We start from the raw sequence: 17,728 nt of genomic DNA on the forward strand, positions 1-17,728 counted from the left end.
CCAAAACTGCCTTTAAAACACAGGCAATGCAATATAATAAAATGTGCAATATGCATTACACATGTGGTGTGTGTAACATTAAATGGTTAGCTTTACAGATATTCTTTTTCTGATCTAGTTTACTTGCTTTAATAAAATGCAATTCATGCAGTGAATGTGTTTTCTTCACGGGTTTATGTAAAATGTTCCAAACTTCTCTACATTCACAAATGAATGGCATGAATAATCAACACTGCAGAATTAAAACTCAAAGGTTGTCTGAATCTGCAGGGGTCAATATTTCTCTGGGAAGATTCTGGAGTTCATGTGGCAGAAACAAATGTTTGGACTGTCGAAATAAAAGTGTTACCCAACAAAGTACTGTACATTGAGTTGGAACGTAATAATTTGTATCATAACCACACATTTTAAAGTTGATTTTAAAAAAGCAACATAATTGTGCGGTGACCCTGGAACCAATTAAGCTATATCAGTTCAAATTAAAAGCTAACATGTAAATATTTAGCATGCAAGTTTAATGAACAAATAAGATACTACTTAATGTATATATCTTTATTTAGCCACCCACAACCTAACCACGAGCTGTACTCTTCAGCATGATGGTAACCACAAAAACATCTTTACCTTTATTAACAAACAAGCAAACAAACAAAATAAAAAAAAAATAAAATAAAATAACTCTTATTTTCAACATTTGTTCTTTAGGCGAAACATGCTGGGAACTAGAAATTCACTTCCAAATTTTCAGTTATCAAGACAATTTCATTAAGTTACTACAACTTAATGAATAAAAAAGTGGTTGTACTGATCAACATTTTTATGTCAAGATTTACAATTATACATCAAAAGTTAAACACTCCAAATCCATCCTGTGAAAACAGTTTTGAACATTGTTACCATGGAATCTGTGGAATTTTTTTTTTTTGTGATGTCAACTTAAAGCTTGGAACCCAACTTGGTTGCACATATAGCTTTGATTTTATAGTAATTTTAGGGTCCAAATTATGTTGTAAAATCTAAAAAATGTGTACATTTGCTTTACAGTAAACTTAAACTTCTATAAGATTTCATTTTTGAAGCTGATTTAATAATCTATGGAAGCTTGTTTCCGCCACTGAATAATAATAATAAAAAAGAAGATAATTGTGACCTTTTTGTCTCACATTTCTGACTTTTTTCTAACAATTGCGAGTTTACATCTTGCAGTTCTAACATTATATTTTGCAATTGCAAGTTTATATTCTGACTTTTCTCAGAATTGTGAAGGAAAAAAAATCAGAATTGCGAGATATAAACTCGCAATTGCAAGTTTATAAAGTCCAATTTGAGGAAAAAAGACTGAATTTTTTCTCAGAATTGTGAGTTTATATCACAATTCTGACTTGATAACTCATAATTCTAACTTTAGAACTCGAAATTGCGTGTTATAAAGTCAGATTTGCAAGATATAAACAATTCTGAGAAAAAAGTCTGAATTGCGACTTTATATCACGCAATTCTGACTGTATAACTCACAATTCTGTCTTTATATCTTGCAGTTCTGACTTTATAACTCACAATTGTGTTAAAAAAATGTAGAATTGTGAGTTTATATCTTGCAATTCTAAGAAAAAAGTCAGAATTGTGAGTTTATATCTCGCAGTTCTGACTTTATAACATGCAATTGCGATTATATCTCACAATTCTAACGTTATTTCTTGCAATTCTGAGTTTATCAAACAAATCTGACTATAACTCGCAGTTCAAGTTTATATCACAGTGCTGACAAAAAAAGTCAGAATTGTGATAAAAAGTCACAATTACCTTTTTTATTTTATTTTTTCTAGTGGCGGAAACAAGCTTGCATAATAATCTGTGTCATCTTTAAAAAGACAGTAGTGACATTCAACAGGTTTAATTAAATCAATAAATTTGCATGTTTAACTTAAGTTGTGATAATAGGTGCCCTGAAAATCTTTTTAGAGTATATGTAACCAATATGTAAAATGTCAGCTTCTACAATCTCTCTCTGATACACAATATTACATCCACGAGCAGTAAATTGTTTCAAGGTTACAGCGGTTTGTGCTTCTGCTCTGTTGAAATTCCCCCTACATATATTTGTTCAGACATTTGTAAATGTAGAACACCTGGCTTTTGAGATGCTCGCGAACAACCTGTCAATTATTTCCGTCTGCACAGCTGAATCGCTGTCTCGTTGGGTTCAGACGCACAGGCGCGCTGTAGTGATTGTACTGGACCCCGACACGCTGCTGTCATTTCCTATCATTCTTCCCGCGGCTCGGCTCCTGTCACTCAACACGGGCCTCGGATGGACTTCAGCAAACGCTGCATGAAGCATTCTGTTTGAAAGACTTCAACCCATTTTCTTGCAAATAAAATGAAGAATTAAAAGCGCCTTGCAGGCAAACTGTCACTGTTACGAGCTGATAAATTTCCATTCAGACCTTCTCCATTCTGGATAATGGCGTGCTACTGTGTGTGTGTGTGTGTGTGTGTGTGTAACAGACTGCACAGCCAGACACTGTTTGTTCCTCCGTCTGTGCTGCTTCCCTCGAACCAGAGATAGTAATTATCCTTTAATGTTTGCCCTTCACGGACCCGTCTCCTCCAAACCCCAAATAAAGGACTGTATCCATAAACACATCACACACTGAAAGCGCCAGTCAGCTTAAAATGACATGCATGTGAGGCCAAAGAAGTCATGCACCTCTGTTAGAAACTTTCAAACTCCTTTGTCTTCTAGTAAATAAAGATTTTGCAGAGTACAAATGAACTTTAGAGACACCAAGTGTCTGAGTTGATGTTGTTTTTCAGACTTCATGTGACTGTTGTGTCTCTTTTCAGCTCTTTTGCTGCTCTACGATGTGACGAATAAAGCCTCTTTTGACAGCATACAGGTAAGACTCAAATTTGACATTGTAATTTAACAGTTTCTTGTTAATAATAAATGTGTAAAAGTCTCCAGAGTCCATGCCACTTTTCATGTGTGTGCAATTTTCCTGCACACTTTTTTTTTTTTCGCACTTTTACTTATATATGCATCTTTATGAAAATCTATTTTCTTTATCTATTTGCTAATTGTTCAGTAATGCATGTTATTGATCTTATTGCAAATGATTCATCCATGTATATCTGGCATAACCCACTTACACAGAAGAAAGCATCTGACTTTGACCTCACTTTATGTGCTGTGCTTTGGTCTGTGTGTTTAACGTGTGTTTCATACACGTCGATCTACATGGACTTTTAAGAAAGGGGGACAAAAAGTTTTGAGCTAATGATTTTGTGAGTTTGTGAGAATGACTTGAGCATCAAAGATATTGAGTTATTGAGGCCATCTGTCCTGCAGGTTTACAGCTGCAGGCCCAGTTATTAATACATCATGAAGTATTGCACCATTTATAACCATTAGTCGAGGCGCAGGGGGACAGATATCACCCCAGGCTTTTAAAGATCTTTATTAATATGTGAACATGTAAACACACAACCCCCTCACACTCCCACACACATTTCTCTCTCTCTGTCTCTTTTACTGTACGTGCACACAGATACCAAAAACGTGCACAAACAAACAAACAAACTCAACTTCAATCACATGTTCACATGTGCAGTTCAACTCAAGAAGCTTTTGTCTGCTATCGGACTCCTAATCATAAGGGACTTTATGTGGGTGTGCGTGTGTGTGTGTGTGTGTGTGCACTAACACAGCACTTGTTCATTTGCACAGAAGCACTCAAGCCTCAACTCTGCTGTTCAGGTTAATTAGCGTAAATTCATGCTAATCACCATGACGAACCAGGAACAAAAGCCTGAGATACGGAAAGCCAAAGCCTTCATGTCACACTGCAAAAAATAATTTTCTTCTTCAGTATTTTTGTCATGTTTTCCTGTAAAAATACCATTAAAAAGAAAAGTTTTAAATTGTGTATTTTCTTATCCTACTGAGATGTGTATTTAATAATAATAATAATAATAATTATTATTATTATTATAATACAGAAATTTCGAGAAGGGTCTGTCTGGCATTGCTCACGCACAAATAGTGTGATTATTAAACATTCAACAGTATATACATGAAAACTGCTTAAAGGTCCCCTAGAACTGTAATAGAACCCCTAGATGTAATATAAGTCTAAGGTGTCCTCTGAATGTGTCTGTGAAGTTTCAGCTCAAAATACCCCATAGATTTTTTTTAATTCATTTTTTTAACTGCCTATTTTGGGGCATCATTAACTATGCACCGATATATAGGTTGCGGCCCCTTTAAATCTCGTGCTCCCCCTCCCCCGGAGCTCGCGCTTGCCTTGAACAGCATAAACACAGCTCACACAGCTAATATAACCCTCAAAATGGATCTTTACAAGATGTATGTCATGCATGCTGCTTGCGTACATCAGATCATGTGAGTATAGTATTTATTTGGATGTATTGCATTTGATTCTGAATGAGTTTGAGGCTGTGCTGCGTTGCTAAAGCTAACATTACACATTGTTGGAGAGATTTATAAAGAATGAAGTTGTGTTTATGAATTATACAGACAAGTGTTTAATAATGAAAATAGCGACGGCTCTCTTGTCTCCGTGAATACAGTAAGAAACGATGGTAACTTTAACCACATTTAACAGTACATTAGCAACATGCTACCGAAACTTTTAGAAAGACAATTCACAAATATCACTAAAAATATCATGATATCATGGATCATGTCAGTTATTATTGCTCCATCTGCCATTTTTCGCTATTGTTCTTGCTTGCTTACCTAGTCTGATGATTCAGCTGTGCACAGATCCAGACGTTCTGCCCTTGTGTAATGCCTTGAACATGGGCTGGCATATGCAAATATTGGGGTCATACATATTAATGATCCCGACTGTTGCGTAACAGTCGGTGTTATGTTGAGATTCGCCTGTTCTTCGGAGGTCTTTTAAACATATGAGATTTATATAAGAAGGAGGAAACAATGGAGTTTGAAACTCAGTGTATGTCTTTTCCATGTACTGAACTCTTGTTATTCAACTATGCCAATATAAATTCAATATTTAATTCTAGGGCACCTTTAATGATACTGAATGAAATGTCGAAGAATTGAACCTGTGAAGCTTTGGGGGTGTTGATGAACTCCATCTATTCCATCTGTGTTTTGATCATCATTTTGAATCCCACCTGGATGAAGACTGACAAAAAAGGTGTTTTTTTTTCTGCTTTTTCTTCAAAATGTTGCTTTTTTAATGAAACTTACCCACATTCAAGTGTTGATGAAAAAGAATGCATGAAGCTAGAATAATATTTTTTTTTGTTTTTTGATTGTTTGATTGTTTAAAAGCAGAGTCTCTGTTCTATTTTTTGATATACTGCACGTTCAGATATTCATACAACAAAATATTCTGGGAGCCATGATTTTTTTTGTGAAAATGATCAAAAATGCTGCCGGGCAGGAAAATCAGGAAAAGAGTTATAAGCATAAACCTGACTAAACACACTTGTACACTACTATTCAAAAGTTTGGGGTCTGTAATATTTTAGAAGAAGATTTATTTAAACAAAAATATAAAAAAAAAAAAAAAAAAAAAAGCAAAATATTATTACTATTTAAAATATCTAGTTCCTATGTGAATATATGTTCAAATGTAATTTATTTCTGTGATCAAAGCTGAATTTTCAGCATCATTACTCCAGTCTTCAAGTGTCACACGATCCTTCTGAAATCATTCAGTCATGCTGATTTGATGCTCAGGAAACATTTCTGATTATTATCAAAGTTGAAAACAGTTGTGCTGCTGCATATCTTCGATGAGTAGAAAGTTCTTAAAGTCTTACTGACCCAAACTTTTGAACAGTAATGGAATAACCTTTGTAATTTCACTGGTGCATTTACCATCAAACAGCCATGTTTCAAGCCGCGCGCTCCATGGCATTAAGGTTTCTCTTTATTGTGAAGGCCTGTGGCTCACTGAATAAACATCAGCTGTCTGTAATGCAGAGTTGAAGTGCTGCGCTATTGCTGGCAGCACCTTTTTCATTACTCTCAGATAATTGACACATTCAGTGCTAAATAGGATTACATTGGATTAAGGGAGGAGAAATGAATTTCACATGGTTGCATCAGCATCTTAAGTAGGTCTTTAATGAATCAAACACATGGTCAATAATAAGCGCTGGCTAAATCTCCTCTTGTGGCTCATTGGAGTCTCATTAAAGTTTTTTTTTATTTATTTTTTTTTATCCACTTTAACTAATTTACACACAATTATTTGGTGAGAAAATGAACATTGTTGTGGCATGTAGGTCATGCAAAAGAGGGTGCTTGTGTACATCAGGCCAACATTTTTAATCCACCTAGAGATATTGATAATCAGGAGATGAATGAATTAAGGATTTGAGAGGGTGAAGGTGATTTGCATGCACAGATAAGTGATCACATGAGTTGTTGGTAATATCGTGATGATTTTAACTTGTTTGGAGATTTCCTAAGTTTCCTAAATACTGACATTAGATAGTTTCATGATCCTTGTCTTGCGACTCCCATTAAAGAGTGTAAGAGTAGCATCTTAAATTTCATTAGAAAATATGGAGGGCTCAAAGTCAAAGTGCATTGAAAAACACAGCGGAAAACATGCCTTTATTATTTTAGACATGCACTTGGCTGCAGTTTGGTTGAAATTATCAGTTGTGGTGTTGAACAAATTGATCAAGTGAATGATTCTGTAACTGACTTATGAAGACAATCACTTGATTTGTTCCTGAATGAATCAGTGCTTTGAACAAATCTGTTGAATGAGTCATTCAGTGACTCACTCACTCATAAAGACAGTCATTTATTTCTTTCCAAAATTAATCAGTGTTATTGTTCCTAAATGAATCAGTGCTTTGAACAAATATGTTGAATGACCGATTCAGTGACTCACTCACAAAGACAATCATTTGTTCTTTCCAGATTGAATCAGTGCTTTGAGCGAATATGTTGAATGAATGATTCAATGACTTACTAATAAAGACAGTCATTTAGTTCTTTCCAGAATAAGTCAGTGTTTGAACAAATCAATCAAGTTAACGATTTAATGATTGACTCATAAATGCCAATCGCTTGATTTGTTCCTGAATGAATCAGTGTTTTGAATGAATATGTTGAATGAATGAGTCAATGACGCACTCATAAAGACAGTCATTTAGTTATTTCCAGAATGAATCAGTGTTTTTGAATGAATCAATCAAGTTAATTATTTAATGATTGACTCATAAAGGAAATTGCTTGATTTGTTCCTGAATGAATCAGCATTTTAAATAAATCTGTTGAATGAGTCATTCAGTGAATAACTGATAGTCATTTAGTTCTTTACAGAATGAAGCAGTGTTTTTGAACAAATCAAACAAGTTAATTATTGACTCATAAAGGCAATCGCTTGATTTATTCCTGAATGAATCAGTGCTTTGAACAAATATGTTGAATGACTGATTCAGTGACTCACTCATAAAGACAGTCATTTGTTCTTTCCAGATTGAATCAGTGTTTTTGAACAAATCGATCAAGTTAATGATTTAATGATTGAATCACAAAAGCCAATTAGTTGATTTGATCCAGAATGAATCAGTGCTTTGAGCGAATATGTTGAATGAATGATTCAATGACTTACTAATAAAGACAGTAATTTAGTTCTTTCCAGAATAATCAGTGTTTGAACAAATCAATCAAGTTAACGATTTAATGATTGACTCATAAATGCCAATCACTTGATTTGTTCCTGAATGAATCAGTGTTTTGAATGAATATGTTGAATGAATGAGTCAATGACGCACTCATAAAGACCATCATTTAGTTATTTCCAGAATGAATCAGTGTTTTTGAATGAATCAATCAAGTTAATTATTTAATGATTGACTCATAGAGGCAATTGCTTGATTTGTTCCTGAATGAATCAGCATTTTAAATAAATATGTTGAATGAGTCATTCAGTGACTAACTGATAGTCATTTAGTTCTTTACAGAATGAAACAGTGTTTTTGAACAAATCAAACAAGTTAATGATTGACTCATAAAGGCAATCGCTTGATTTGTTCCTGAATGAATCAGTGCTTTGAACAAATATGTTGAATGAATGATTCAGTGACTCACTCATAAAGACAGTCATTTAGTTCTTTCCAGATTGAATCAGTGTTATTGTTCCTAAATGAATCAGTGCTTTGAACAAATATGTTGAATGACTGATTCAGTGACTCACTCACAAAGACAATAATTTGTTCTTTCCAGATTGAATCAGTGTTTTTGAACGAATCGATCAAGTTAATGATTTAATGATTGAATCACAAAAGCCAATTAGTTGATTTGATCCAGAATGAATCAGTGCTTTGAGCGAATATGTTGAATGAATGATTCAATGACTTACTAATAAAGACAGTCATTTAGTTCTTTCCAGAATAAGTCAGTGTTTGAACAAATCAATCAAGTTAACGATTTAATTATTGACTCATAAATGCCAATCGCTTGATTTGTTCCTGAATGAATCAGTGTTTTGAATGAATATGTTGAATGAATGAGTCAATGACGCACTCATAAAGACAGTCATTTAGTTATTTCCAGAATGAATCAGTGTTTTTGAATGAATCAATCAAGTTAATTATTTAATGATTGACTCATAAAGGAAATTGCTTAATTTGTTCCTGAATGAATCAGCATTTTAAATAAATCTGTTGAATGCATCATTCAGTGAATAACTGATAGTCATTTAGTTCTTTACAGAATGAAGCAGTGTTTTTGAACAAATCAAACAAGTTAATTATTGACTCATAAAGGCAATCGCTTGATTTATTCCTGAATGAATCAGTGCTTTGAACAAATATGTTGAATGACTGATTCAGTGACTCACTCATAAAGACAGTCATTTGTTCTTTCCAGATTGAATCAGTGTTTTTGAACAAATCGATCAAGTTAATGATTTAATGATTGAATCACAAAAGCCAATTAGTTGATTTGATCCAGAATGAATCAGTGCTTTGAGCGAATATGTTGAATGAATGATTCAATGACTTACTAATAAAGACAGTCATTTAGTTCTTTCCAGAATAATCAGTGTTTGAACAAATCAATCAAGTTAACGATTTAATGATTGACTCATAAATGCCAATCACTTGATTTGTTCCTGAATGAATCAGTGTTTTGAATGAATATGTTGAATGAATGAGTCAATGACGCACTCATAAAGACCATCATTTAGTTCTTTACAGAATGAAGCAGTGTTTTTGAACAAATCAAACAAGTTAATGATTGACTCATAAAGGCAATCGCTTGATTTGTTCCTAAATGAATCAGTGCTTTGAACAAATATGTTGAATGAATAATTCAATGACTTACTCACAAAGACAGTCATTTAGTTCTTTCTAGAATGAATCAGTGCTTTGAACAAATGTTGAATGACTGATTCAGTGACTCACTCATAAAGACAGTCATTTAGTTCTTTCCAGAATGAATCAGTGTTATTGTTCCTGAATGAATCAGTGCTTTGAACAAATATGTTGAATGAATGATTCAGTGACTCACTCATAAAGACAGTCATTTAGTTCTTTCCAGAATGAATCAGTGTTATTCTTCCTGAATGAATCAGTGCTTTGAACAAATATGTTGAATGAATGATTCAATGACTTACTAATAAAGACAGTCATTTAGTTCTTTCCAGAATAAGTCAGTATTTGAACAAATCAATCAAGTTAACGATTTAATGATTGACTCATAAATGCCAATCGCTTGATTTGTTCCTGAATGAATCAGTGCTTTGAACAAATATGTTGAATGACTGATTCAGTGACTCACTCATAAAGACAGTCATTTGTTCTTTCCAGATTGAATCAGTGTTTTTGAACAGATCAATTGAGTGAATGATTCAGTGACTGGCTCAGTGACTTATACTCATAGGCAAGGCAATTGCTTGATTTTTTATTTATTTATTTATTTAACAAATCTGTTAAATTAGTTGTTGACTAATGACTCACTCTAACCTGCAGAAAGACTCAACGAAAAATCCACACCACTAATGTAAACAGATATCTAGATATATTTATTGGCTACATCACCTAGCCCTAGTACTCAAGTTACATAATCCTAAAAATATAATTTATATAAACTCACACCTTAAACAGGGAAGTGCTCAAACAGGTGTCTTTTTTATGCAACAGAACTGCAGTTGCTTCTATGCTCTGATTAGTTTTGTGAACAGGGCACAACGGTAGTATTTTTTCAATTTCAACACATAGAGTATGTAGCTCTATATTTAAAATTGCAAGCATGTGTCTGCTATTTGATGAAACATTCAATTTGCCTGAATGTGACTTTTATATTTTAAGTGTTAAGCCTTCTGGTGCTGCCTCGAGCCAGGTGGTCTGTAAGATTGCATGTTGCAGTCACATAACGCTCACTTGGTATTCATTGCTCCCTCCAGCTCTTCCTCATCTCACTCACCCTCTCTTTCTCTGGGCTCCCGGCTCGCGTGTTGTGAATGTCTCTCTCGTTTTTGCCGCAGAGTGTCAACAGCTTTGAAATATTGCCCAAGTGACTTGCGGTTCATGAGACTGGCACTTCAGACTGGAGAAGCATGATAACAGTTTCTACTCTGTAACACACAATCTCAACCGCACCTCTGACTGAATTCACTGCACTGATATGGACTGTTGTGACACTGTCTGAGTCTGTTTAATAATCGCACAAGAGCATATTGTACTTTTTCCAAGTTTGATGGCGCTGATGCATTCCAATATAAATGCATTTATATTGTGTTTCATTGGGAAATAATTTATTCATTTATTTAAATTGAATTAAAATGCATAATTTCAATGAATATGGAAAATAAATTATTTATTTATTTATTTATTTAAGTTTAATTAAAATATGTAAATCTTTTTTTATTAAATTAATTTGTCTTTGTTTTTCATTTGGTAAAAAAAAAAAAAAAAGAAAATATTTAAGGAATATTTCCTGTTGGGCATCATCTCAATTATCAAAAATGTCCTCTCTAAAGTTTTTGTTTGTTTGTTTGTTTATTTATTCATATTTTTTTTAATTTCAATTTAACTAAAATCCATAATTAATTAACTTTCTATTTAATTAATCATTTTAATTTGTCTTTTTGTGGAATTTGGTAAAAAAACAAAAACAAAAAAAACAATGAAAATATGTAAATAAGGAATATTTCAAATAAATAAATATCAAATAGCCTAAATGAATTTTCAAAATGAATTGTAAAGATGTGCCACTCAGGGTCATGTGATCTTAAATGGTAGGATAATTTGCTATTTGTGATATTATAATTATTCTTAATAAATGTAAGTATTTATTGAACATTGTTCTATTTCATTATTATTGCAGTTGCCACAATTTTAAAAGTGGCTCAGAATTCATGCTGTGGTTAACGACACTCTTTTACCATGGTAACGCAAGCTTTGCATGGCTTATTGCTTATTAACTTGTATCTTGATCATCCTGTGAACTCTATATATTTATTCTTGGGTAGTCAAGTTGGCCATTTTGTGTTTGTTTCTGCCTTGATGTTTAATCCTTATAAGGCCAAAAACATCGGCGCACCAATTTCCCTCGGATTATTCCACTGCTTTAATGGTGCATTTTCTGACTTCCACTTTGTTTTTGTTTGTCTGTTCAGACAGCAGCTCAACTATTAGTCTCTTTTTAGCACTTTATATTTAATAGCATTTCTTGCTTTGCAGTTCTTCTCACCCTCCTCTCATCTCACATAACGTTATTTTCTCTCTCGCTCGGTTGCATCTTCCTCTCATATCACAGAATCTACAGGTTTGTTTTCTCTCTCTCTCTCTCTCTCTCTCTCTCTCTCTCTCACTCTCATGACACACACACACACACACACACACACACACACACACACACACACACACACACACACACACACACACACACACACACACACACACACACTCATAGAGCAGTAGGGTCTTGTTGTGTCAGCTGATGGTTCCTCCAGCTAGTGATTTGAGCTGAGAAATAGCCAGTCTCACTCCATTTGTGCTCTCTGTAAGTCCACCAGAGGCAACTGAGCTCTACATGTCACTCAATCCCTGATTGGATTTTTGCCCTCGCTACCGTATGATTGAAAAGTTGGGCTCTCCAGCATTTCATGAGTTTCCGTGTGAAAAAGTTTCCCGTTGTGTGCAGTTCACTCACCGCCTTTGTCTCCGCCGTGACTGTGATCCGGTTATTATCGGTGTGTTTGTGTGTGTAATCTGAGCTGCTATTGTTTTGATCAATCTTCTCTTGAATACTGAAGCACAGCCTGAATGCATAATTACAGACAATGTCTTTGATTAAAATACAGCCATTTTATATAATCATTGGCTGCTGGTTTGTCAGGTCAAGTGATTCACTCACAGAATCAGATAAAAACCTAAAGCAGCCACGACAAGTTATTAAATCCATTTAATAATGCAATAATTAGATTCATTTAGATGATAGAAGGAAAAAAAAAAAATACAATTGTGCTCAAAATTATTCATTCCCTTTGTAAATATGACCAAAGAAGGCTGTGAAAATAAATCTCCATTGTTAATCCTTTTGATATTTTATTTTAAAAATTTACAAAAATCTAACCGTTCATTGGAGAATAAGAATTTTAAATGGGGGGAAATCTCATTATTTGGATCTTCCATCAGGACAATGATTATAAAAGTTCTCTTTTTTTCATCTGACCATAGAACCCACCCTGTTTGAAGTTCCAGTAGTGTTACTTTTTAAAGGTCCCGTTTTTTGTGGTTTTTTTGAAGCTTTGATTGTGTTTATAGTGTGCAATATAACATGTGTTCATGTTTCGCGTGTAAAAAAACACAGTATTTTTCACATAATTTACTTATCTGTATACCGCTGTTTCCACTGTCATAAAAACGGGCTGATGACTTCCTTGTTCTATGAAGTCCCTCCTTCAGAAATACGTAACGAGTTCTGATTGTGCCAGCGGTTCCTGTGTTGTGATTCGACAGCAGCTCAGCGCTCCTTGCCCGGAAAGGTCACGCCTCTTACCATAACGTGGAGATGCACGCGCTCAGTGTTATTGTAAACATGTCTTTAATTTTACCCTATCAATTTGAGCCGGAATCAGACCCGGTGATTGGACTGCGGGATGAAAATAACAGCGTTTCGACGACATGGCGACAAACACACTCTACAAACGCAACTCTTGCTCTTCTCCGTGGGAGCGCAACAAGACCACGCCCCCTTTTTTGTGTATTCCTGTGGGCGGAGGTGACGTCATTAAAGAAGGAAGTAGAGGGATGTAGTCCAAACTGGCCGTTCGATGTAGGCGACTTCTGTTAAATAAAATATCTCACTTGGCATTGAACTTTGAGCTTTAAAATTTTACAGATTTTATTTATACTCTAACAACAACATTACACACTAACTAAAGTTTGGGATCACGAAGGGATCACGAAGAACGGGACCTTTAAACATTCTATGGCCAGATTAAACCACAACAAAAAATGAGCTTTTTAGCAGCAAACACTTAAGATGGGTTTGGTGCACACAGGAATAAAAAGTGCCCCATATGTACAATGAAATATGCTGCTGGATCTTTAATGCTGTGGGCCTATTTTTCTGCTGGAAGTCCGGGACATCTTGTTCAGATACATGGTATCATGGATTCTATCAAACAGCAAAAGATAAATCAAATCCTGACTGTCCCTGCTAGAACCCTAATAATGGGCTATGGTTGGATCTTCCATCAGGGCAATGATACAAAAACAAACATCAAAATCAACACAAAAATGGGTCACTGAGCACAAAACCAAGCTTCTGCAATGGCCATCCCAGTCCCCTGACCTGAACCCTATAGAAAATGAGTGGAGTGAACTGAAGACGAGAAGCACCAACATGGAGCTGTATTTTATTTAAATTATTAAAAGGGTAAGACTAATTGTGAGCAATGTGTATTAGAGAAAAACATTTATTTCATAATGAGATTTCCCCCCCATTTAAAATTCTTATTCTCCAATGTAAGGTTGGATTTTTGTAAATTTTGAAAATAAAATATCAAAAGGATTAACAATGCAGATTTATTTTCACAGCCTTCTTTGGTCATATTTACGAAGGTTATGAACAATTTTGAACACAGCTATGTATATAATGGACCAGTCTCTGTTGTTCTGTTTCCACCGTAACGGCGCTGGATCTCTTGACGGAGATTGCTCGCGTTCGGTGGGGGAACTGCTAACTTCAGACCGCCGCCTGCGTTTCATTCGTAGCTGAAAAATGCTGCGACTGACTCCATAACCTCCAGAAATAATCAATGTACACTGTAAAAAAAATCCCAGTAAAATTTACGGTAAAAAACCGGCAACTTTACCGTAAAAAATACAGTAGCAACGTTAAAAAAAATCTGTTAAATTTACGGTAAAATAACGTATTTCATAAATTGATATAATGTTAATTTACCAACCTAATGAAGTACTAACATCTGTTTTGTACCTTTATAAGACACTGACAGTCACCAAACACAGTGGTGATAAGAGTCACATGATGAAGTTCATCACAAGCAGCTTTTCCACAAGCTGAGGAGGACAACACTAACATATAGAAGGTGCACACAGTGTCATTCACACACACACTAAACACCATCATGGTAACATGCATGAAATTTTAAAAATGCAATAAACATTAATTTAACAACATTAGATGTAACATAAAACCCTAATGTACATAACTGATTAGAAAAAAATGAGAAAAACTAAGAAGAAACAGACTTATTTCAACGAAAATATATCAAATTGTGAAGTGTCATGCAGGGAATTGTGGGAATGTCAATTTACGGTTGTTCACTGTAAATTTTAAAATGAATTTTTATTTTTGACTTCCAAAAACTGTGAATTTAATGGTATTTTACCGTAAAATTACATTAAATGTACCGTTAGATCTATTACAGTTATTCAGTATGGAAACTTTCTGTAAACCAATTGACAGTTTTTCACCGCAGCATTTTTACAGTCTTTTACTGTTAAAATCACGGTCATTTTTTACTGAGAACATACAGGGAGTGCAGAATTATTAGGCAAGTTGATTTTCTGATCATATTTTTTTCCCAAGCACATTTTACCAATTCCAATCCACATCAATCTTAATAACTACTATTAATATTGTTTTTAATCATTTATAAGTGATATATAATTGTTCATGAAGGCTGGAAATGAAAAATGCCTTATATTCAGGTGTGCAGAATTATTAGGCAAGTTTTCTTTTACAGGCAAAATGAGCCAAAAAAGAGATTTAACTCAGACTGAAAAGTCAAAAATTATTAAATACTCATGAGAAGGACGCAACACTAATGCAATACTAGAAATTGCAAAGTTAAAGCATGACCAAGGGACAGCAAAATGCTCATTGGGTCAGCGGGGTCAGACAGAAACAGGTGGAAAAGAAAAGACACGTTAACTGCAAAATAATTAAGAATTATGTGTGAAACCATCAGGAACCCTTTAGTCTCCAGCGCCACCATTTTCCAGAACTGCAACCTACCTGGAGTCTCCAGAAGTGCAAGGTCTCAGGATCTCAGAGACTTAGGTTAGCTAAAGAATCCTAAAAAATGACCCGCACTTGATAAGAATCACAAGCTGAAGTGTTATAAAATACATGAAGACTGGGTTTTTATAGGCCTTATAAACAGACAGCTTGAGAGTGACTCCTGAAGGACCAGCACCACATCCTCTTGTACCACTGTTTGAAGAATTTATCTTCCAGAATCTGGCAGTAAGTTTTGGAAGATCATTTTTAGTCCATCTCTGCAAGACAGACATTTCAGGATAAGAGATGGACTAAAAGTGAACTCAAACACCTTACTGCCAGATTCTGGATAAATTCTTCAAACAGTGGTACAAGAGGATGTGGTGCTGGTCCTTCAGGAGTCATTCTCAAGCTGTCTGTCTATAAGCCCTATTAAAACCCAGTCTTCATGTATTTTATAACACTTCAGCTTGTGATTCTTATCAAGTGCAGGTCATTTTTTAGGATTCTTTAGCTAACCTAAGTCTCTGAGATCCTAACACCTTGCACTTCTGGAGACTCCAGGTAGGTTGCAGCTCTGGAAAATGGTGGCGCTGGAGACTAAAGGGTTCCTGATGGTTTCACACTTAATTCTTCACCTTAATTCTTAATTATTTTGCAGTTAACATGTGTCTTTTCTTTTCCACCTGTTTTTGTCTGACCCCGCTGACCCAATGAGCATTTTGCTGTCCCTTGGTCATGCTTTAACTTTGCAATTTCTAGTATTGCATTAGTATTGCGTCCTTCTCATGAGTATTTAATAATTTTTGACTTTTCAGTCTGAGTTGAATCTCTTTTTTGGCTCATTTTGCCTGTAAAAGAAAACTTGCCTAATAATTCTGCACACCTGAATATAAGGCATTTTTCATTTCCAGCCTTCATGAACAATTATATATCACTTATAAATGATTAAAAACAATATTAATAGTAGTTATTAAGATTGATGTGGATTGGAATTGGTAAAATGTGCTTGGGAAAAAAATATGATCAGAAAATCAACTTGCCTAATAATTCTGCACTCCCTGTATTTAAACATCCTAAGTATTTATATTTGTGTAAAAAAAAAATTTGTGCAAGGCATCAAGCGTTTCCATCACGCAAAAAGACAGAAGCGTCTATTTTACCGAAGACATGCACCATTTTGATGGAGCTGCACTTCTCTCTCCTGAAGAGGGCGCAAAAAGGCCCAGGATCTGGGTAACACAAAAACTACCCAAACACTGGAAAAATAACCCCAAAAAATGGAGTTGGGTAGAGAAAATATCCCAAGATTTTTTTTAGAGTGTGGTAAGATGTATCATACTGTTAACGAGGTTAATTACTGTAGCATTTTTTTTTTTTTACAGTACATTTTTGCTGTTTCGTCCTGTGTTGTGCACTTTGGATGTGGATGTTCGTTTGTCGGGTGTTTCTCGATCTGTACTTCTTCCAAAGAGCTTCTCTAGAGAGATTCAATTTGAGCTCAAGTGTAAATGCTGGAGCAGAAATAGTCATCTGAGGACATAAAGTTTCTGCTGCCTTGACGGTCAGTGACAAGAGTTCATTTAAGAGGTTCTTTGGTGTTCTTCTAAAGAGGCCATGAAGAGTGATTTTCCTGTCGACACAGACACCCACAGCAATGCATCAGTGCTCTTCTGAGGCCTCAAACCACCTAATTGACCAGCTTTACCCTCCTTCATGGCCAGTAGATGAAATAGACTCTGTTTGGCACAATGCCACTTTTGCTTCACGGTTTTTATGCAATTGGACAACTTTCAGTGTGGGCTAGATTTTAATTTAGATTTCATATGTAAAAGCTGTGCATCCTTGGCACCATTGCAGCTCTGAATATTTGGGGTTACAGGAGGTGTGTTCAATTAGATTTGCATATGCTAGAGTAAACATCAGTGCTTGCAAGGCAGCAGATGAATGTTAAAGGCTTGCCTCAAATATGCTCACTTTTCAGCATGCACTCGGCCATCTAGCATATGCTCTTTTAAAAGAAAATTAAATTTTTTTTAGTGTGTGGAAACAGTGAAAGGAAATGATATTTCAGATGCACTTCCTCTCACTGGTTTTGCTTATTACCAAATGGCGTAGAATAGAGAATAAGTATGTGAACTGTATCAGACCTTTAGTGTTAGAAGTTTAGAAGAAACCCCAAAAACCACAATGTCTGAGGGATATAAATATAATACTGCCTTGCAG

General features: G+C 34.9%; 1 protein-coding gene across 1 annotated transcript in view; it reads left to right on the top strand.

Annotated features, from left to right (window-relative positions):
- LOC125255481 (ras-related protein Rab-26) overlaps window positions 1–17,728 on the top strand; it is a 100,146-nt gene that overhangs the window by 50,912 nt on the left and 31,506 nt on the right. The window contains exon 5 of the mRNA XM_048170772.1: window positions 2,848–2,900. Coding sequence (XP_048026729.1) covers window positions 2,848–2,900 — 53 coding nt within the window. The remainder of the gene's footprint in view (window positions 1–2,847; window positions 2,901–17,728) is intronic.

This window comes from Megalobrama amblycephala, linkage group LG20 (assembly GCF_018812025.1).
Source record: "Megalobrama amblycephala isolate DHTTF-2021 linkage group LG20, ASM1881202v1, whole genome shotgun sequence".
Taxonomy (NCBI): Eukaryota; Metazoa; Chordata; class Actinopteri; order Cypriniformes; family Xenocyprididae; genus Megalobrama; species Megalobrama amblycephala.